We start from the raw sequence: 23,649 nt of genomic DNA, 5'->3' as shown, positions 1-23,649 counted from the left end.
AACGACACTGTGGCGATTTAGTGCCTGAACATGTAAATAGGCACATTCTGTCCTATGATAATCAAAGTTTTGGAGAATTAGTTAGCTGTCTTTCCATGGCTGACCGTTCCAAGCACTTTGTAAATAAAAGTGTTTATGAGTGTCGTTAGTGTTACGTTTAATATTCATCAAATGACCTCTGTAGAGAGACATCCTAAAACAGGTCGCTCTGCACTGTTAAGACTTTCCTCCAATGTTCTATTGGTATGCATTCCCCAACCAGTCAATATTTGAGAGATGATACCACCTGAAACACGAAAGTTTATGAACGTGATGGGGCCTAAAGAAAACTTTGGCTCTCTAGGGTACGGGATAATCTAAAACCTGCTCCCAATTGGTACATATATTTATAATCATAAATACATTTTTTTTACCTTACATATAAGTGAAAATCATGTTTCATCCTTTTACCTCTGGGAGCTTGCATAGCTTGGAAGTTAATAAGTATTTTATTCTGGTATATATTACTAACAGGTACGATTAGAAAGTTTGTGTTGAATAGTTAAGGAATTTCTCCAACCAGAATTGTTTATCAAAATCTTAAAATGACTTCTAGCTACAACATCCAGAATAAAAACAGATAGTGGCAATTCAATCATTTATCATTTACACTTTCATTACAATGTTTAAATGTTAATTTCTCCATTATTTAACCACTAAGGATTTGAATTTCTATTAGCCAATTACATATAATGATTGACCAATAATACTGGGAAAATTAATTTTTAAACAAAGATTATTTAAAACAATGGGCAAAAATGTGTCTGAAGATATGATCTGAAGTGTTTGAACATGACTTTTCTTGATAAACTTATTTAAAAAGTAAAAAAAATCACATATTTATAAATATATCAAGACAACATTGATATTGTTCCCATTTCAATTTATTTTATTTGAAGCTGAGGGCAGAAATCAATATTATTTTCACTTGCAATACATTTTTTGTGTGTGTAATCCACTGTGAGTGAATATGGCATATATAAAGAGATCGAGATTTACGGAATCTTTCTAATCTAATTTTACACACAACTAATATTTGCTCAAATGGGTAACAATTTTGATCTGGCACTTCATTCAGTCTGTCAAAAATCCATGTTGTAATTATAACTTAAAAAGAGTTTTCCAAAGTTTCTCTCTGTATTTCACGTCTACTAAAGATAACTGGCTCCTTCAAGCCTAAATTCCCTGAAATTCTCCGAATGAAAAGTGTAAGCTTTATGAAGTGGTTTCATCTTAAACTGAAATTCACCTTAATAATCTATTTGCCCACAACTGGATTAAAAAACATGCAGGGCTTTCTTATACATTTAGCTCACAAAGACTTTAGTTTGGTTTTTCTTAAACCCCTATTTGTGGAGAGGTTGTGGTATGAAGTATAGTTCTTAAGAAATAGAGCACTTTAGCCATATAATAAATTGCAGGACTTGAATCATAAGGTCAAATTGATAGAAAGAGTTGGTGCCAGTCAGGTCTCTGTACTGAAATTCATAAGAAAGTAAACAGCAACAGTAACAACAACAACCAAAGGAAACAGACCATGGGCAGGAGTATTTGATCATATGTATATGTGTACAAGCTATTCCAAGCTAGAAGCTTCCCGAGAAATTAAGGTCAGTGGAATAGTTTTGGTCATGGGGTTCACTGCAATGCAAATGCTCTTTGTTGCGTCGATCATGACTCTGTAATCTTGCTGTTATGCTTTGCTGTCGTCTTCTTTTGATTGAATGATGTCATTAGAAACCTTAATTTCTATAGTTTCTGGATTTAGGACTTCTTTCCCATTTTCTTCTTTTAAAGGCAATTTTCTGGAAGAGAATACAAAAATAATCAACTTAATTTGCTAAGGCACTTTGAAGTGGCAGATTTAGATGTACCAAATCATTCATTATGGGGTGGCTTAGATTTGATAACCCACTGATGTATTAAAATTATAATGAAAGTGTTTTGGAATGTAAAAGTCAAAATAATTTTATATGTTTAATAGAAGATTTACTAGTACTTAAGTTTTTTAAGTAAAAATAATCAATAGTTGCTGACATATTATTACATAAACTATAAATGCTGAGTGAATTAGTAATAGTCTTTGGAACTTAATGCAAATAAATGTATTTCAGGACTTTCTCATTTTTTTATATTTACTCTTTTTCTTTTCTTTACTTAGACTTTTTTCACTATTTTTTTTCTTATTACTTTTGTATAATTTATGAGCACTTGTTTGGGAGTTGTTTCCAATTTTAAACTCTGAAACAACCTTTATTTCTTAATATTAAGACAGTTTTACAAATCATACTATGATGACAACAAATCAAGATTTTGAGTTTTTTCTACCAGTCTTAGATTCAGTGTTTTACTTCTATTTCTGTGCACATGGCTTCAAGGATAAAATTTCTTCTTCTGACAAAATATTTTTTCACATCAAAAAAAAATTAAGTTACACATAGAATTCCAATTCACCTCTGTGACTTTAATCTCAACATTTTATGAAGCAGTGAATGCTACTATGGTAGTTCCTCTGAGATTCATTTGCAATTTCTTTTGTATTTCTGAATGAGAAGAGTAAGAAATATTCTGAAAGTCAAAGCTATTATGTGAAAACTAACCAATCAAAAGTAAGTCATGGGCAGAAACTATGATTCATTTCTGAGAACAAAAAAACATCTACTTTGTAACTACTAGGGCAAGCTACATTTATGTATATTATAAATGGTGCATTCACACTTCTTTTCTCCCATTCCCAAGTACTGAAAATATTGATAATAAAAGATTATAGAAACAACAGGTCATTTCTAGCATCAAAATGTACAGAGATTTAAAGCTTGAATGGGAGCTTAGCATAATGCTTAACACCGCTTTTAATCACAGAACTATGTACTGAATTTGTAATTAACCAGTGTTTATAACTAATTCATGGATGGTGTACTTTTGCATATATATTTTTTCACTACTTATATTTATGTTAAATTATATTTTTGAAGAGTACTATTAATTTGATTATTTTTATGTTGAGTATTCCTTTTCTTTAACTGAGAACCAGAATAGTTATTAAACCACCTAGAGTTGTCTTGTTTCAAAATATAGTCCTGCTTTATGTAAGGGCATTTTCTTAACTAGTTTTCATACACACGAATATATTAGAGTAAGTGTTAATTAACAGTTAGGAATTTGTTTTGTTGAAAAGGCTTTTTTGCTTCATTGAAAAGGCTTCTGATTTCTGAAAGGGAGTACACAGAACCCACCTTGTGAAAGCTGCCTCTACAAGAGTTAACTTCAAGCTAGAACATAATAATCTCTAAATGCAGTCACTAAAAAGGGCCTAAAGATTTAAGCCAAAATTGAAGCTACAGAGTAGAGCTTTGTATTTGTCTAAATATTAATCATTTCATTCCCTTGAGAGCAGAAAAAGGAGATTTCTGAAACAAGTTACTTTCTTCACCTGTGACAACACTCAGCCTTTGATTTAGCACGAGGAGCCTAAATCAAATTTCTCTGCAAGAGAATGTTAGCTGGCCGAGGAAGAGATATTTGTTTTGAAAAACAATAAAATTTCAAAGTCATTTTGGTGAGCAGGGTTTAAAGAATAATATGATAGCCAAGGTTTTGTTAGTATCAAATATACTCAGTAGAACACTGGTATTACTACTTAATATAATGCCTATGGTTTTAATCATTTTAACTTTCCTAGACATGAACATCATCTTTGCAGGTTTAGTTGAAATATTTATAATGGTTTTAATGAGTTCTGATGGGTGCAGAAAGAAGTAGATGACACAATCTTGCATGGAGACCAAACATCATGTACTACAGAGACATTAAAATGACAGACTATTTACCAGTTCTTTGTCTTCTTGACCAATATATATACGTATTTTTTAAAAAATAGATTTGTATATATTTCACACTATTTATTTCTATTTTAGGCCATTCTATGCATATCCAAAGCAATGACTAATATCCTGACACATCTTTATCTCAGCAAAAATCAATCGTATTTTGAAAGTTTCACTTTCTTAAACAGTAAGATTAGTGTAGGAAAACCCAACTCTGTAACATGCTTCTATCATCTTGATATTTTTACATAAAATTACGAATATATATTTGAATAGCAGATTTCCTCTGACACTGATCCAAAATCTTCATATGAAATATCTCAATTTTTGATACTCACATGTACTTTCACTGAAGAAGAAACAACATTGCTTTAATAATGGTGTTATTTGTCAATACAAGCTACAAATAATGATAATGTGTTAACCACTTTACAAGCACTTATCCAAAAATAATTAAACATTTCAAGCTACATACTCAGGTTCTGTTAGTGGTGTGGTTTCATTTGGCTCATTTACTGGGCTCCCATCTTCATGATTAGTAATTCTTTCATCCTCTGTTCTCATCTCCACTATAGGTTCTTTTGATCCATCTTTCCTAGAAAAAATAAATTAGAAAATATTATGTATGAAATGTAAAAATGGATGCATTATGGAACATAGTTTAAAATCTCCACAAAAATCCCACCACCCCTTAAATAAATCCAATACGGTCAGAATAGGAATATCATTAAGAATTTTTTAATATTTAAATTCATCTAGCCATATATTATTCACTCAGAAAAAATAGAAGAAATTCCATTTTGTCTAGAATTCTTTTTCTCATCAAAATTGTGTTAAATATTTTGAAAAGTAGTTCAAATTTTAAATTTGATTGTGAAGTTTCTTTTTGGAAATAAATGAAGTAGCTTTTCCCCACTAACTAGCCATGCACTTTAAAAAAAGTTTTATTTGAAAAATAACATCAGAAACTTTGGTTCTATTTAAAAATTTTGAAGATAAAATTTATATATAAGATATATTTTATTTATTTAAATGTATCTGTGAATTTATATGAATTATTTCGACTATAATGCAACAATTGACTTTTAATATATTTATGTTTTCACCAAATAGTTCAAATAAAAACAATATTGTAACATATATGCATGATTATTTTCATTTATGATTTATTATCCATGTTATCTTTACTGGATTTCTAAAATCTGAAATTAAGTATAATTTATCATAATTGTAAATAGAAATTTTACTGCAAAGTTTCATAGCACAAAAAAATTAAAAGAAGGAAAAATAAGAAAGGCATTTGCTAATGATAAAGAGTGAAGTAAGATATAAGGGCTGATAATGATGTACTGTTCATACAGATTACAAGTATGGTATAAATGAAAATTAGGAAGGGACAGGGGTTTTCAAACACCCAGGAATATAGTCTTACCATACAATCCCATAATTGCACTCTTATGTATTTACCCAAATGACTTGAAAACTTATATCCATTCAAAAATCTGTAATATGAATCTGTAAAGAAGTTCTATTCATAATTGCCAAAAATTTGACCCAACTGAGATGTCATTCAACAGGTGAATGGATAAACTGTGGTACATCCATACAATTGAATGTTATTTGGTAATAAAGAGAAATGAGTTATCAAGCCACAAAAAGACATGGAAGAACCCTAAATGCATATTTCTAGGGAAAATAAGCCAGTTTGAAAATGTTCCATACTGTGTATTCCACCTAAATTATGTTTTGGAAAAGACAAAACTGTGTAGACAGTAAAAAGATCATCGGTTGCCAGGGTGAGGGAAAGAGGGCAGGAAGTAATGGTGGAGCTCTGGTCATATTAGGGCAGTGAAAGTTTTCTATTTGATACTGTAATGGTAGATATATGACAGTGAAATTAGGTCTTTAAAATCAAGTAAAGTAGGATTACATTTAAAAGAAGGCAAACAACAAAAACACAACAATGGCTCAAATATTTAACAGACTTCATAAATGCTGAAACCTAAAAAGAAAAATATTGAGGAAGATAAAACACTTTTGATCAGGTGGCAGGTGTGGTATTGTTGCTCTTATTTGAGTATGTAGGTACCTCACATAGACACAGATAAAATTTTGAAGAAAATCTAGAAGTCACTAGTGAAGAACTTTTTACATCTCTCATATTCAATTGTCCGTGGGACCTGGTGATTCAAACATTTTTAACAACATTCTCTGTTCTGAGGCTCCAGGTCAGCAAGATGTATGTAATAATAAAGAGAATTAAGAAGCTGGTCACCATTAGATTTTAGTTTCATGTTTTTTTTAAATTTGTTTGTTTGCTGTTGTTGATATTCTTCAACTGATTCCTTTAAAAAAAGTCTTCATGACATAGAGGTTAATACTGTTTGAAAAAACATAGATATTGGTTATTCTGAGCAGAAAAGTGATTTTTAAAATTGGATTTTATTTTTAATTATTTTAATGATAGGTAGAGATCAAGATGAAATAAACAGAAGGCAAAGAAAAGGTAGAACAGATAGTGAACTTGGATTTTAATTGTATCTTTTCTTACCAAAAATAAACAGGTAAGTGGACAACTTTAAACTAGAAAGGATAAAAATAAACATTTTTGAAAGGAAATAGAGTAACAAGAGAAAATGGTGAGTTGTCCTAAAATACTTATTTTTGCTTTTAATGATTTTTAAAAATTTTTTAACTAGCTAGCATATTCATATTGTAGCATAGAATACCACAAAATGGTGTAGAGGGAAACATGAATCTCCTTACCATTTTCTGTTTGTAGGATATTTAGGATATTTAGTTATTTATCAGACAGAAAATTGCCTTGTTTTCGAAAGATTCTCTAGGCATATGCCAGCATATATGTGTGAAAATGCATTATTTTTACACAAATGGTAGTACACTAACTACATTAATTTTGCCTTCTCAATTAACACTAGGTATTAGTTGGAGCCCATAAAAAACCATTAGAGCAGCCTCAATCTTTTCCATGGTGCAGACTATCCCATTACATATTCCATTATGCATATTCACCACCACGTATTTGAAGTCACCAACTGACAAACATTGAGATTGTTTCTGATCTTTTCTATTATAATAAATACTGCTGGGAATGCCAAGTGCATAGTTTACTTACCCTTAGGTGAATATATCCAAATCACACATATAATCTACATGAGTCTAATTCCTACCCTGTATAAATTACATTTAATTATACTTTAAGTGATATCAGAATCATGAAGCCATCTTGTATGCCATTGACTTTAATCTTCTTTTTCTGCGATATACTGTTCTTTAAACGTGAATGCTCTAAGTGTGTGATTAATGTGTTTTGTAATAAACCTACATGATCTTATAACTTGTGATAACAAGAAAGGACTAGTCTCAGAATGCTTGAGATCTTATTTAGAAGCTAGTGTAAATCCAATTAATCAAATCAATTATATCCTTTTTCTGACTGATATTTTATATAATTTTTTTTCCAATTTCAACAATGAATTTTCAAAGAAGAGTTGAAAACTCTTTTCCAAAGGCAGAGGCAATTGTGACTTAAAAAGCTATGATGGATAACAAGATGGAATGAACCATGTGTTTTCATCTTCCCAAGTCTTTAAGGTTAATTAAACTCGGCAGGAATTACAAACGGAAGTGTTTGTGGATAAATTACTAATTAATATTCAAATAAAATTAAGAGCAGAACTTGGGTGTATCTTGTCGTTTTGCACATAGTCACCACCATCCCTCTGGTTAATTAAAACAAAAACATGAAGGTCTTTTTTGATTTCTCTTTCTCTCCAAGGCAAATCAGTCAGCAGTAGTTGATGCTACCTTGATTCTATCTAATGCTATGCACTTTTCTATGCCTATAGTACCACTAGCTTGGTACAAAAGACCATAATTTTTCCTGTGGTGTATCTCAAGATTCTTCTACCCAGTCTCCTTGATTTTAAACCTTCCCTCTACATCTACCAACCTTCCAGTAATCCATTCTTCACTAGTAGCTAAAGAAATCTTAGGGGAAAAAAAATTTAGTAGCGTTCTATTTAAAAAATACTTTTCCTTACTTTGACCCAAAGAAGATTTAATACTTTCGTATTAAGATAATTCTCCAGCCTGATATTTATACCTGTTTCTGTCTCTGCTTCATTTCATTCAGATCCATCTGGCCTTTAACAGAGTAAGCTTCCCCCTGTCTTAACAATCTGTGTATATATTGTTACAAAAATACTTGCTTAGAATTGCCTCCCCTCATGGTTTTATTTCTGGGTCTTTATCACTTACTCTTCAGCTTAAGTTTCACCTCCCTTGAGAGGTCTTCAATGATCCAACCTCTAGTAATGGTTTATCACTCTGTTTTTCATTTTTCCTAGTGCTTATCATTACCAGACATTTTTACTTTTAATGTTTATTATCTGTCTTCATGCATTAAAATATGAATTCCATGTGAACAATGTTCTTGTTTGTTTTGTTAACCACTTGATCCCTAGATTATATAACAATGCTTATTACCTACAATTTATTCCATTTAGTCAATAGTTGAGCAAGAATGAAGATGTATAAAATTCAGTTTTGAGTTATGTGTGTGTATATTTATATGTATCATATATATGTAAATGTGTAACTATGGTATATAGTACATAGTTTTCTCACTATGTGAAAAAGAAACTAAACTCAATTTGATGACATGTTTGTTTAGTTAATAAGACAATTTAAAAATACAGCAAGTTATTAGGAAGTAAAATATGTTCCTATGAGCAAAATAAAAGATACCGGATAGTGCATTGTTTTCACCATATTTACTATGTGATTAATATCTCTTTCAAGCATGAAGTAGAGCCTAATTTCGGTTTGTTCTTTGCTATGTGTTGTGTCCAACAAGTAAGAAGGTGACATTTTGATCGTGAATTTAACCTGCTTTTTTAAGATTGAAAATGTAGGCTATCTAATTTATCATCTCATGAAGTGAAAATATTCCTTACAGAATATCCATAAGAAATATAGACAAATTGCCTAGTAGGAATGAAACAGGCTTGGAGATTTAAAAAAAAGCAGCCATACAAAATGGATTCTCCTATATCTAGAGTCTAGAAAATAATTTATGAGACCATACGCTCTTAAATGTATACAGGAAAATGCATAGAAGTGACTCAACAATAAAAATGATGTACGAAATGGCTACCATTACTGTGGTGCAGATGTGTGATACTCACAGGTATGCAGCTTTTCCCTCTTCAAGTTCTTTACTTTTGCCACTGGAGCCACTTTTCTTCCCACACATTCTCCTGGTGATGCACATCAATAACCCACATTGTCTGATAAAGAAGCAGCTGACATCTGTTACCACAAGGATTAGCAAGAGGGCGGCAACTCCCAGACCAATGACCGCTCCAAGCCCAAGACCATTAAAAAGCGTGTCTTAAAAAATAAAAGAGAACAATTTTATTAAACCCCAAATTAGAAAAGATTATACAGTTATTTAAAAAAGAAATCATCTTATCCTAGAAACACTTATCTCAAGAGACAGGAAAAATAAATTCACTGGCAGACTTCGATTTCATAATTGTTGAGAGCTATTGTCTGGTTTTCAAATACCATTTTAAGCAACTGACATGTTAAGGATTTGAAATATTTTTTACAAATTTTCCTTAGAATAAAAAACTCGAAGTGACTCTTCTTACTAATATACTTCTTGATTCCCTTTGGGAAAGATAATGAATATTATCATAACCCTAACTACACTCTGTCAAAAAGTCACAGCCATTAATAGATCATCACTTTGTTAAAAGAAAAATATAGTCAAAATTCCTCAAAAGAAGTGTTAAATGTTCCATACGGAATTATTTTAATTTTAAGGCTTAAGCTTGCAAATGATGGCCTTACCGGTTTGCTTTGACAGATAATACACTTTACAAGTATCTGCTTAGAAATATTTTTAAAATTATCATTCTTAGAATAAATGGTTTACTTGTATTTTCCAGTTAATATTTTAAGAAATATTAAACTAGGGGCAAACTTTAAAAGAACTATGGTACTTATGACCTTTCTGATGTCATATCATGAAGAGGTCGGGGAAGTTGGGAGACACTTTTTCTTGGCATGTAGTTGCAGGAAATCCCAAAATCATATGCAAAGTACCCAGGAAAGAGATGATTGAGACTAGGGTGGAATATGCTGACTGAGAAAGTAGACATGGCAGAGGGGCTGGTATGGAGAAAATGGATCAAATGTTAAATGCCTGTAATTGAATATGAGGGCAGACTACTGAGCTATAACAATGTAGTTAGGAGAATGAGGGCAATGGAAAAACACAGGATTAAACTGGCGATACTGTGTTATCTAGAGGGAAAAAAAGAGAAGTCTACAAGACACTTTTATAGAATTATTCAAAGATGACTCAACATGATTAGGTAAAAATTTGCTTACATAACATTATAAAATTATAATGATCCTTTATTAAAGATGAAATACACTTATCACTCAGCATCACAATAGCATGCTCAATATGTGAGTGATGTGTATTACAAGTGACAGATACAGGGATAGATGCAAATCTTGGTTTTGAGAAAACCATTTCTGAAAAAAAAATATATATGTAAAACAAAGATTTGCTCAGTCATGTGTTTTAAATTAGGTTTAATATATTTTAATAATGACTTGAAGAAATTGTGATCCAAAGGAATCGATATAACTATTTTTTTTTAAACATCTTGATGAGTTTGGGCTACTTATTTTTTTTTAAATTTTTTTATTGAGTTATAGTCATTTTACAATGTTGTGTCAAATTCAGTGTAGAGCACAACTTTTCAGTTATACATGAACATACATATATTCATAGTCACATTTTTTTCACTGTGAATTACCACAAGATCTTGTATATATTTCCCTGTGCTATACAGTATAATCGTGTTTATCTATTCTACATATGTCTGTCAATATCTACAAATTTTGAACTCCCAGTCTATCCTTTTTCACCCTCCTCCCCCTTGGCAACCACAACTTTATATTATAGGTCTATGAGTCAGTTTCTGTTTTGTATTTAGGTTCTTTATTTTTTTTTAAGATATAACTATTTTTTAGACATAATTATTCTTATTTTGAATCTTCCACTTACAGGCTAGTCTTGAATATATCACACCTGTCTGAATCCTAGTTTATTTTTATGAACCTCATGTCTCAATTTATTTTATTTTTGCCAGGAAATACATGTTATATATATTTCTTAACACTCTCAGAGCTTGAAAACAGATTAATCAAAACCATTCTATTTGTGACATTGGTGCCTGGCACTCACCAGGCAACTCTGTTGTTCACCTGTGTTGAAATACAGCTGTAATTCTCCAATGTCCCATGATGTTGCAAATAAGAATTCTTTAAGTACTGAATCAACAAACTGGGAACTCACATGCCCAAGAAAAGAGTAATTGTGATTATAATTATTTTATTTCTGATAATGAGAAACAGGTAATAAACACAAAACAATGTTGGAGGAAAAAAAAATATTTTCATGCCAATTTCAGAATCTCCTTCTGCATCAAAGTTTAACACCCTATTTAGATGGTTTTAGTGTAGCAAAATTTCCTAGCTCATATCCAAAGAAATCATTAGCTTCCACAGAACTGTTCTCTTATCACATGAACCCACTTTAAGGAAAGACTAGAGAAACAAAAGGATTTTTCAGCCATGGAAATTTAGTGGGGTTTTTTTTTGGCCAAGTTCCAATATACAGATGGGCAATGAGATTCTAAATATGATTTATCATTCTCAAAGGTATATTTATTTGCAAGATTAAAACAATGCTATAAAACAATGTATCAAGAAAATGATTTCTTTAAGCAATTTAAAAAATCATTTTATACATTTGCTTCCATTATCCATTTTAAAATATAAATGATTCACATATGAAACTAGGATTGCAATATAATGAAGACAATTCACCTGTGAAATACTTTTGATTGTATATAAGGCAAAAATACACTTTTTTTCAAAATTCATAAGAAATCATTTTGGGTGTTCTGTGCATGATTCAATAATCAAAGCTGAGACAAGAGTAGTAGAAAAATATATATCTGATTGAGCTTTAGCCGCTGTAGATAAACTGACTCAATGACATTCAAGCTTTAAACTAATCACTTTTCTTCCCTACTTCGTTTAGGCTCCTCTCACAGGCAGATGTAGTTCTAGGCAATAAATCTCATAGCTCAGTGATGATATATCTGGTCCAGAATATAAATCTCCATTTATCTTTTTAAAATGTGAAGACTCTTGCTTTGTACTAAAATACACTAGAGCTGGTGTCAGAAGATCCGGGTTCCATCACTTACTCCTGTGTATCCTTGGCTGTGTCAGCTAACTTTTCTCTAAGCCTAAGATGCCTCTTTATTGAAATGGGGACAATTAGGAAACAACCACCACAAACTGGGTTATGAGGTTGTTGGAAAAATTGTTGTGAGTATAATAACGTATTTAACATTTCAAACACTTACTGCCAGCACTAAGCAAAAATTTAACAATTTTATTTTTTAAACCATTATTATTATACTACTACTATGCAAATTTTATTTTATTATTATTGTACTATGCAAAATTCTGGGAAAATCATATTTTGGTGAAAAAAATAGACCATTTAAAGTTAGTCCATTAAATATATTTCTTCATCAGCAAACTTCAGTATCTCTTATTAAGCATTGATTATTCTCCTGAGAATACAGGAGACATAGGGTTTTTTTTTTTTTAAATGACTTAGGTTTAGCTAGTTAGCTTTTAGATGATAAATATTTTATTTGTGACCTTTTAACATTAAACCAGTATATTGATCTCTTTCATTCCCAAGTTAGAAAAAGCTCTTAGAAACATTATATTTCTAAAGCACCTTATGGTGAGGGAATATTGATGCTAAAGTAGCTACTACTTTTTTTCTAGAGAAACGAAATTATACCTTTTAAGCTTATGATTACAATGTTGGAATATTACTTGAAATTATTTTTATGAAAAACCAAATATAATTTTGTCACTGTGGAGGATACACATGGACATCAAATTGGTTTATGTTATAAATATATAAGTAAGTTGTCTTTTGAAAGTTATGTTTTTTTTTTTAATTTCAGCTTGAGAATGTATATAAATGCTTACACTTTCTCTTATCCCATGAAGTTAGGCTACAATAACTATACAAGCTAAATATTCTAATGTTTTCTCTTTTTTTCTGCCAGCAGCTTCCTCCATTGTGAAAGTTCACTTACTTGTTTTTGGACTTTTCACAAACAAAACTGTAACTCTATGTAACATTACATCGCTAGGATTTGTGCTTAAGCAGTAATTTATTTTCTCAATAACATACAAAAAAAATTTACTGATAAGTTAATTATGATTTTAATTATTTAACAAATAGAAACTGAGCATAGCAACCATTTACAGGTTTTGTAAATCCATCTTTTCTTTTATAGCTTCCCAAAATACTTACATGTGTGTTTTATGATATAATTTTTATTACAACTCTATAAAAATGTATTGCAGGTCTACCTTCTACTTAATGAAAATGAGGAACAGAAACTACAGTGACCTAAGTCACAAGATAACCCTTAATATTAGATCTGTACAAATGAAGACTAGCTTCAGGTCTTATTTTTTTACACCTGTATTCAAGTCATTATTTTGTATTGGATATTCAGCATCAAATAATCAAAAGACAGCAATAAAATATAGAATAAATTAAAATGTATAATTTGCTTACAATAAAATATCAATATCCATTTCTCCTATACTACTAGTGGATAAACAGCTATTTAAATAAAGTATAATAATACAAACAATTATTTCTTGCTTTTATATATTTTTGATTCTTGCTTTCAGCTCTTTTATTAATGCTCTTTTGAAAAGAGATTTCATATTAGGATTGCATAAGAATAAATAATTTAGAAATCAAAAAGTTCAAACATCTATTTTTGGTACACATTTTATTGTTTAAAAAATAATGAAAGTCAATCTAAACGAATTTTTATAACCTCCCTCAACACTGCGCCTCCCACACCATGAAATTTGTTTAGTTAGACAATTTCTAACTTTTTCTAACAATTTAGATATTGGCTAATTAAACCAAACCAACGAAACTAAATTTCTAAATTGGCTAACTAAACCAATACATATCCCCAAACCTTTATGTAATTGCATTCTAATTGTCATCAAAATATAAAATCAAAGCACTAAAATAAGAAAAAAACCTTTATTTCAAATATGTCACCTGCATGTCTTTTCAAGTCTCTGTTGCATAAATTAACTCACTGCTGAAACACTGAGTTAATTTTCCAAGAAACTTATATTTGATATTAAAAAATCAGTATCCTTTATTCATAAAACTAACATTGCTTTTTGACTCCTTAAATAGTTCAGGATTTTATTTAACTCTTTTTCTATAGATTGAGAATTACTTTTAGATGTGGAAAGCTGTGATAAAGATACGGAGAAAAAAATGCTTTTTTAATTTAAAGGGTCCTAATGGAGATTTGTTTGTTGCTCCCAGGATAGTGGTTCTTATTTTCATAAGAAGTATTGCCAAATACAGTAAATTTAAGTGTATAAAAGACAACAAGAAAAACTCTTTTTGATGTTTATCATGACATGACTAGATATGATAACTGTCCACAATAGAAGTAGGTCTATTTGTCTCCTGTTTATATGTTCTTCCTTCATCCTGCCTAGCGTGACACACCTTCAAATATCACATGATCTATGGAAAATCGAGATATAAATCTATACACGTGTATGTTTCACCCTATGTGGAAAGAGATGGAGTGGGCAACTCTGCATTTGAAATCCATCTAAGCCACAATGGTCAGCTACTTTAAAATCAGACATCTAGATTACCCAAAGATGTTTGTGTTCACATAGTTTCATTATTTTCTTAAAGGATCATTAATCCACTTATGTTTCACAAACTTTCACTGTGTGTTACAGAATTATTACAGAATTAGAAAGGTTTCCTTTTATGTACTAGGATGGAATAAAATTAACAGAAGTCTTTATTTAGGCTTTTTCTATACATCTATTTAAAATTTGAAACAACATGACTTTCAGATCATCTAAGTTCATTTTTACTTATGAAGCATCAGTTTCCCAAATTTAACTTCACTTACTGGATTCCAAAAAACACAACAAAGGAACAAAGGGATGAGATTTTTAGATTAAGAAGGACATACAGTTAATACCTAGAGCTTTTGCTAGGATTATGGTAATCGCCTCACGTTGCAGAAGGTTCATTCTAGGGTAATACATGCTTTTAAGAGAAAACATATTGCACTAATTTAAAAGCCAGCTACCATCCTTAAAGATTTCATAAAGTTTCTTTTGTTATGTTAGACAGCTGTTTTCTAAAATCACCTGCCATTTATATATTTGAAAATTATTTTAGACTAATAAACTAATGTTCTGTGATATTTTTCTTAGGATCCCCCAAATCAACTAAGAATAAGGAAGTATAATAGAAAAAGCCAAAATACAAAAATAAGACTAAAGTCTAGACTATGCCAACAGAAAAATATAGTTTTAAAATATTTTAAAATTTTAATGTTTTACAGCTTTTAAAACAGTGGGGATATTGAAAATCAATTACAATCCCAAGAATCCCCCAGCAAAGACAAAGCTGCAGGCTTTGCATTTCTTGACATAATCCACTTGTCAAGACAGAAAATAATGTTTTCCAACCCTGAGGAGATGTGTAGGGAAATGCTGCATTTATAAGACTTTCTATTTCCTACAGAGAATATCTGACCTGCTAAACACAACCTACATTAGGTATGATTTGTCTTTAGGCTGCATAGTCTTCTCAGTTATACTAAATGAGGAATCAGGCATAATGCCATATTTAAATATTTTAGGTATTTAGAAAAATGATTCCAAATATCTACTTTTACATATTTGAAACAACGTGACTTTCAGATCATCTTTGCAGGTATAATCAGAAACAGAAAAAAAAAACCGTTTTGTGTATGTTGTAAAATTCACTGTTAAAGAGGGAAATGTTGAAACTGCTGATATTAACATCTAAGCATGATGTCACACTATTTCCATTTCTCAAAATACCACATTACTTTTGTATGTCATGACCTTGGGTCTCCTGCATTTATGGTGACTGCTGTTCATCCCTGAATTGATGGATCGATTGAATTTTGATTCACGTTTGAACTTCTGAGGTTTCCGTTGTCTTGTCAATATCCCTTTAATTGTATTAAATAGAAAGAAGCAAATCATACAAACTGTATCATCAAGGATGATTGAAAATGTCATTTTCCATTAATTCAAAATATTTTAAATATTCAAACAACAAGCTCAAGAGCAACTATGACTGGAGTTTATATTCTTCCTCTAATCCAAGCCACGTTTTAAATTGCTTCCCCAAACAACCCCAAAGGAAAATTATTTCATTCTATGATAATATGATTTCCTTTTAAGTTTTAAACAAGTAACATTTCATAATATGTTAATCCTTTGAGGAAATTGCAATGTACAATTATAAGACATAAAAATAATTAAAAAGATGATGAAAATAAATGTTGATGGAAAGTGTAATTTTTTTTATGTCCACCGTGGTATTGTTCACTCATTTTGTGGCCCACTTACTATAATTCGACATCTCTAAATCATAATTGTAATTTTATTCTCTTTCCTTGCTGATGAAATGTGGATAATAATTCCCATGTGTCCTAGCTAAATATTATTTGAGAATCATAGGAAGCTACATTGAAAATTCCAAAACACTAAACAAATACTTTGTTATTGCATTTGCTACGCCTGTTATTCGATGCTCACTTTGTTTCTAGCATCTTATTATTCTTTGTTTATAGCATCTTCTTTTTAAAAATGAAAACTTCTCTACTTTTACCCAAAACTTCTAGATTTTAGCTCAAATATTTGAGCATTCATGAACTATGATTCATAAAAATAATTGTAAATGCATGTTTATATTTTACAAGTGTTTTTTCATGATTGTTTCTGATAAACACTCTATATTAAGGCCTAAGTTTTAAGTATATTTTCATTCTTCTAGTTTTCAATGTGCATTTCATTGTGATCAGAACTCAAGTTTTTTTGTGTAATATTTCTTTTTTATTTATTCATTATTCATATAGTAAATTATCTTTTTGGTTAGTCCCTTATTTCCATATGTCAGATTAAAAGCCTTTTTGATCATGGAAAGATGCTGAAATGAATGATAATGCTCTTACTGTTTCTGACGGGTGACATTGACTTCTGCTCAGTTTGGGGACAAGAATATATATATAGTTATCATTTTTGTTAGTTTTATTGTTCTGATTATTTTGCACAGTATTTTAGACACATTTATCTTTATTTAAATAAAAATAAGATGAAGATCCCCAAAAGATGATTAAAAAGTGGATCCAAGTCTCCTTCCTAAATGAAGACTTATACTCCCTTTGTGTTTTAATCTTTTACTTTGTCATCTGTCTGTTCCCTTTTGGACAAATCATAGCATTTATGAGATAAAGCATTTATATCATCCTGCTTCCTGACAAAATGAACTTATTAACAACTTTTTAAGTGCAATCAAGTTCATTTTATTCAGATATTTAATTGCTTACTGAACTAGCTGTAAGAAAACCATGGCTATAACATAATCTAATACATTTTTCAGTGAATTATTTAAAGGAAAAAAAAGTACATAATGCTGGTAAATCTGTGATGGTGTGAAAAGAGTACTGTCATCAGTGAAGAGGAAACTGCAAAGAGTCTTTTATGAAAAATTGCATTTTGGAAAAAGAATACTGGAATTTTGAAATTGAAAACCTTAAAAATATATTAAAAATCAAAACTATTAGAATCTTGAGGAAATAGTTATATGAAATTATACCAATTTCTAAGTGCTTTGTGATCTGTCTGAGGGATTTTTAGTTTTTAGAATCATATAAAAGTAGTTAGCTGTGTTTTAAATGAACATGTATTGAGTTCATCTGAGCTCCTTATGTACCTAGAAACAAATCATGAAAGTCATGTTGGAGGTTAATCCTTACGTGAAATTTCACTGTGTATGATTTTTCACCTTGTTCTTTGATGATACTATTTGTAGTATTCACACATTAATTTAGGCATTTGAAATGATCAGATTTTAAAAATTATAAGGAAAATTCACCAACATTTTCAACATTACTTAATATATCAATAAAGCCTTATGTTGTTATTCATACATGTTTAAACCTTCAGGCTACTTTCAGTACATCTTAAAAAGATGATCATGTCTTTTCTGTGTGTACTCTGTTAAACAGTATTGATGTAGACAGTCGATTGCTTAATACTAAATTTCTTTTCATACAACCCTACTATTTTGGGGAGCGGGGTAAAGATTGTATTTTATATCACCTGTTCCTTACTAACATGTCTCTATTCTCTAGTCATTTTGATTTTTCTCTCAAAATCATGTTACACGTATAATTATTTTTTAAAAAATATAAACTCAGTGTTAATCCAAATTTTCTCTTCAAGTCACTTTTTCCTACTCAGAGGTATTACATGGAAGATGGTGGGGTCAGGAGGCAGCACTAATAAACCAGACTCATTTTTTAAACTAAATATTTGATTTGGGGCAAGGAAAAGTGGCTAATTGAGGATAATTGGTTTAGTAATGGGAGGGGAATTATAAACATGTATAATATATAAATGACATTTATAATTGTAAAACAATATACTCTTTCCTGAGTGTCTTTTTCTGTATGTTTCTCTATGTTTGTTTAACAAAGCTGGAATTATAACTTAAATGTCTTTTCAAAATATCATCTTGTCCTTTATATTACAAAAGTGGTGTTTTTGTTCAGGGATAAATTGGTCAAAGACATGTGATCACACTTTCATTTATCACAATGTTATTACACAAGTTTGTTAAGCAGTTGTAAGAAAAAAATAAGACAAAGGCAAAGGACTCTAGGTGAGTAAGACATGTACTTTAGAAACTGAATATTCAGTGCAGTCGATTGCTTTCCCAGCTGTGAAAAATAATGCGACCCCAGCAGATGGGTGGAAGAAGCATATAAGCTAATGGTTAGTGGTCAAGGAAGGCTTGCTAGAGAGGGTAACTTTCAAGATAATGTTAAAAAATAAACTTTCTACATGCTAAGAGAAGTCTATTTCAGTCAGAACATCGTGTGAGCAAAGATGGAGATGGTAAATATACAATGTATTCTGAAATTAGCAGTTATATAAATGGATATTAGAGGTGTGCTATTGGGGGTAACTGGTGATAAATGATGAGATTAAAGAGAATAGACCTTGGAATAGAATAGATAAACAAATGAATGAATCAACCAAAACAAAATAAATGAACATCACCAACAAGAAAACCTGTGACCTTTTCTAAAAAGATGGTAGGGAGTTGGCAGAGGTTCACAGACAGGGAACAGAGCCTGCCACGATGGCTAGGAGGGGGCTGGTAGAGGCCTGAGCTACAGCTGTGGAATGTCTGTCCAGTCTCCCCTTGCTCCCATTCCACACCTGTTTCCATAATGCACACAGGCATGTCAACCTCCGCTTGATGTTTGCATTCAAGAATCTAGTAAATAGACTGTCTCTTAGGTGCGATTAGTGATTACATTAACACTAGATAATTAATGCCTATTAATATATTTTAAAATAGACACTGTATAATACAAAACAGTACTATAAATTTATATAACTATGTATAATTATTCTATATACTTTTAAATGGAAAGACAGTTCATGTAGTTCATTAACTTTCACTCTTCTTTTTTTTTTTTTAACTATCCACCCAATCCCCCTTAAGGTTTTAGTATCTATCTTTTTTAAACAATTCCCAATAAAAAGTAAACAACCTAAAATATAAAGACATCATCCTTCGATGGGAATGTTGATGGAAACTTGTTAAACTCTCAGGATGATTTCTGGCATAACTATAAAGCATGAGAAATTGTGAAATATCTTAAAGTCCTGGTGAAAACAGAATATCTATGCTCGTATCTTCTCTGACATTTCAAATCGCTAAGTATGTCAGCATGTAGACCACTTGCCACAAAACTGTCAAATAAATGGGACAAAGAGATACAATATATTTGTATATGTCATAATTATCTACTCAAATTGCTACATTTGAAGTTCATTAACTGTATACTTTCTTCATTTGCAGTTTAAATCTTATGGTAAATGTTTAGTTTGCTTTGGGGTGGAGTTGATTTAGCTTTTGCCCATAAGATAATGAAATTTTTATTGGCTAGTAGGAAAGGGAGCTTCTCAGATTGGAGTAAATATGATCAAAACAAGACAGTGTTAAAAAAGGAATAATTTAAATGATAGTTCCCTGATTCAGTCATTAACTGGTCAAGTTCATTTTTTTCTGTTAATATTAAAAGTCTTTTCCATACATAAATTGGAAATTAAATTTTTCTGTACAAAAAGAAAATGCTTTTTTCTTAAAGATTATATGATAAAATTGAATCTCACCCACATAAGATTAAGCTACAATTGATATTTTATAAACTGCTTATTGAAATTCCAAACTGTTTAACATGTTTATTATAAAATTCTTTAATATGCACATTTTTGAATTTTCTAAATGTATAAGACAGTAAATGGAAAATGTGAACAAATATATGGCTGTTATTATTATTTTCCAAGGAATTTATAACATACTAGGTTTGAAAATTTTCAATTTTTATATACTCTATTGTGTCTTAGAGACTCCAATTTCTGCATTAGGGTTATATAAAAATCATTATTAAAACTAGCCATTCAAAACATGTAGATCCACTTATATATTATTATATAGTGCTTCTGAGTGAATACATTGTCTGCTATCAGCTCTAAAATAGAAGTGTAGATATTCACTTAAAAAAATAGAACCAAAATATTCTTCATTTGGTGAATGGATAAAACATCTAGGCAATGGAATATTATTCAATGCTAAAAAGAAATGAACCATCACATCATGAAAAGACATGGAAGAACCTTAAATGCATATTACTAAGTGAAAGAAGCCAATCTGAAAGGGTGTTAATTGCATGATTCCAACTATATGACATTATGGAAAGGACAAAACTATGAAGACAGTAATAAAGATTAGCGGTCGCCAGAGATGAGGAGAGAGGGAGGGATGAATAGGCAGGCAGAACATACAGCATTTTTAGGGCATTGGAACTATATGTATGATAGTATCATGGTAATACATGTCATTATACATTCATCGAAACTCATAGAATATGCAACACCAAGAGTGAACCCTGATGCAAACTATGAACTTTGGGTGAAAAAGGATGTGTCAGTGTAGATTCACTGATTGTAACAAACATATCACTCTGCATGTTAATAATGGGGGAGACTATGCATATGTCGGGTTAGGAGGTATGTAAGAACTCTATACATTCCTCTCAATATTGGTGTAACCTAAAACTCCTCTATCAAATAAAGTATATTTAAGAGCAGCCAAAATAAAATGTTAGTATCTTTAAAATCTTTATGGGACCGGCTAACATACCTGGATTGGCTGAGAATGTCTATAAATAAAATATTCAACCTTTTATGTCCTTTAACCAGTAAAAAAAAAAAAAAAGATGACATGTTACATTATGAGTAACACACAGGCAAGTCAAATATTTTCAGCTTCCTGTTTTTGTATGAGAAAACTCAGTATGAACTATATTAGACTCTACTGTAGAGAAATATTTCCATTTCCTTAAATAAACTTTCCTTCATATCTGAGCCATTTGGTGGTACGGTAAGTCTCAGGATAGTATATGAAAGCCTCATAATTTTTGTTTTCCACCAATAGCACTAAGAAACAGAATATTTTTCTTGTCATTTTTTAAGTGCATCAGAGAGTTTTACATTTAATCGTCCATGAAACATACATATCTAATTCAGCCTTTGAGAAATTATATAGAAACAATAGCAATTTGAAGTTTGTCATTCAGAGATTCTTTAAAACAGAAATGCTAGTTTGAAGAGAGAAGTTTTATTTTTGTTTCAACCATATTTAAACAGAAACAGGCTAAACTTTTAAACAATTCAGTATTTCTTTTTGTAATAATTAATGAGAAATCAGCAAAGTATACAGCCACTGTGTAAATTGTGTATTGAAGCTGTTTGTTTTGATTTCTTAAAATGTTAAGAATAGATGCTGAAATGGAAATATCTATTTTGGTTTTTACCAGACAGTAATCATTTTATATTAATAGAATATGACCTATTTCTAACAAAAATGTAAATAGGTTATTTTATAAAATGTTTTTAGAAAATACGTAAAAATCAGAGTGATAAAATTTAACTTGATAGTCTTTTAAGACTATAAACTCAATGTGAGTTTATTACACTGACCGTGGAAGTGCAGCTATATGTACAAGTTGAAATGAGAAAGGTAGCAGCTGCCTAAGAGAAGCACCACGATTACTGAAAGGAACGGTAGTTGGTAAATGAACAGACTTTCCTTTGCCACAAAGTTTTTCCTGTAGTCCAAAGAAGAGGAAATCAAAGGAACTAGGTCAAAGATAGAAGATTGCATAAGTTACAGACTAGAGATTTAGTTATGCCATCTTTGTAAACTGATAAAACAAACACGAAGAAAACTGAGAGTGTACGATGCTCAACTTTGTCAATGACTAGTCATACTTCTCTGAGCCTCAATTTGTTGATATAATAATGGCATTTGATTAGAACATTAGGGTAAATTTCCTCAAATCTCTTTAGTTTCTTAACAGTAGCCTCTCAAAATAAGTTAATATAAAGTTAAAAATGTAATATAAATTTACTGCGATAGTCACTATGAAAGTGTCCAAAAATTACCACATATTTCCCACCGATATCATCTCATTCTTAAGGGGTTTCAGGAAAAATAAAAACGAGGACAACAATAAAGAAAAACAGCTGAATTTTCTCTCTCTCAATATATAAAACTTCTATAACTACTGTATCGATTGAAAGAAGTTCAAATATTATAACAGTGTATAGATATCATTAAAATTTTACTCTGAAATGTATTTAAACATGTTTTAATGGGTAGTATATATATAAAGATATGCATTTGGGAGTGAACTGTTCTGGAGTAAGAAAGATTAAGTGTGCCTTAAAATAATGCAAATTTTGAAAATGAGTATTTTCTCTTTTGTAGTTTCTACACTACTTCATTTTTATCTGGCAATGCAACACTTGGCTGTGTTTGTAGAAGAGAAATATATATTGATGTCTAAACCAAAGTTGTTTTTTTCACTTTATAAAAACTAACTGAATAACTTACATGTTAAAGAATTATCATTTAAACTCACGTTCAGTGCTAAAACAAACAAAAAGTGATATAATGTTTTATGAAGAGTCTGTGACGTTTTACTACGTAAATTACTCAACCTCTTTAGGTCTCACTGTTCTCATCCAGAATTTGGGAGAAATGATATTTACTCCAGAATAAAAAAAATATTGCACTCAAGGCCTTCCATACAGTGTGTAACACAGTGTATGCCAAAAAAATAGAAGTTGCTCTATTTTGCATTATTGTTACTATCTGTAAACTTCCAAAGCCATTTTTGTTTCATGCCTTGGCTGTGCATGAACCAAGAACCTTAATGATTTTCTACAACTTTATTCCATGATGTTCACACTTAATTATAGTAATATATTAATCAAAGGAACTGGAGAAAGATCACTTTAAGCATTTATGTCTGTTTTTATAAACTTTTGCTGGCAATACTGACTTTTCTTCTATTATTACATTATTTAAATTATTAACTATATTAATGTGCTTTATTAATATGACATCATTTGACTATTTTCGCTTCTCGCTGGT

The 23,649-nt window shown here is 30.5% G+C and overlaps 1 protein-coding gene across 1 annotated transcript in view; it reads right to left on the bottom strand.

Annotated features, from left to right (window-relative positions):
* Positions 1-905: 905 nt before the first annotated feature.
* NCAM2 (neural cell adhesion molecule 2) overlaps positions 906-23,649 on the bottom strand; it is a 429,294-nt gene continuing 406,550 nt past the window's right edge. Inside the window, exons 16-18 of the mRNA XM_006215779.2 lie at positions 9,077-9,281; positions 4,342-4,461; positions 906-1,844 (exon numbers count right to left, since the gene is read on the bottom strand). Coding sequence (XP_006215841.2) covers positions 1,733-1,844; positions 4,342-4,461; positions 9,077-9,281 — 437 coding nt within the window. The 3' untranslated portion in view covers positions 906-1,732. The remainder of the gene's footprint in view (positions 1,845-4,341; positions 4,462-9,076; positions 9,282-23,649) is intronic.

The sequence above is a fragment of the Vicugna pacos genome, chromosome 1 (genome assembly GCF_048564905.1).
Source record: "Vicugna pacos chromosome 1, VicPac4, whole genome shotgun sequence".
Lineage (NCBI taxonomy): Eukaryota > Metazoa > Chordata > Mammalia > Artiodactyla > Camelidae > Vicugna > Vicugna pacos.
The sequence above is the reverse complement of the archived record's forward strand: the minus strand, read 5'-3'. Positions and strand labels throughout refer to the sequence as shown.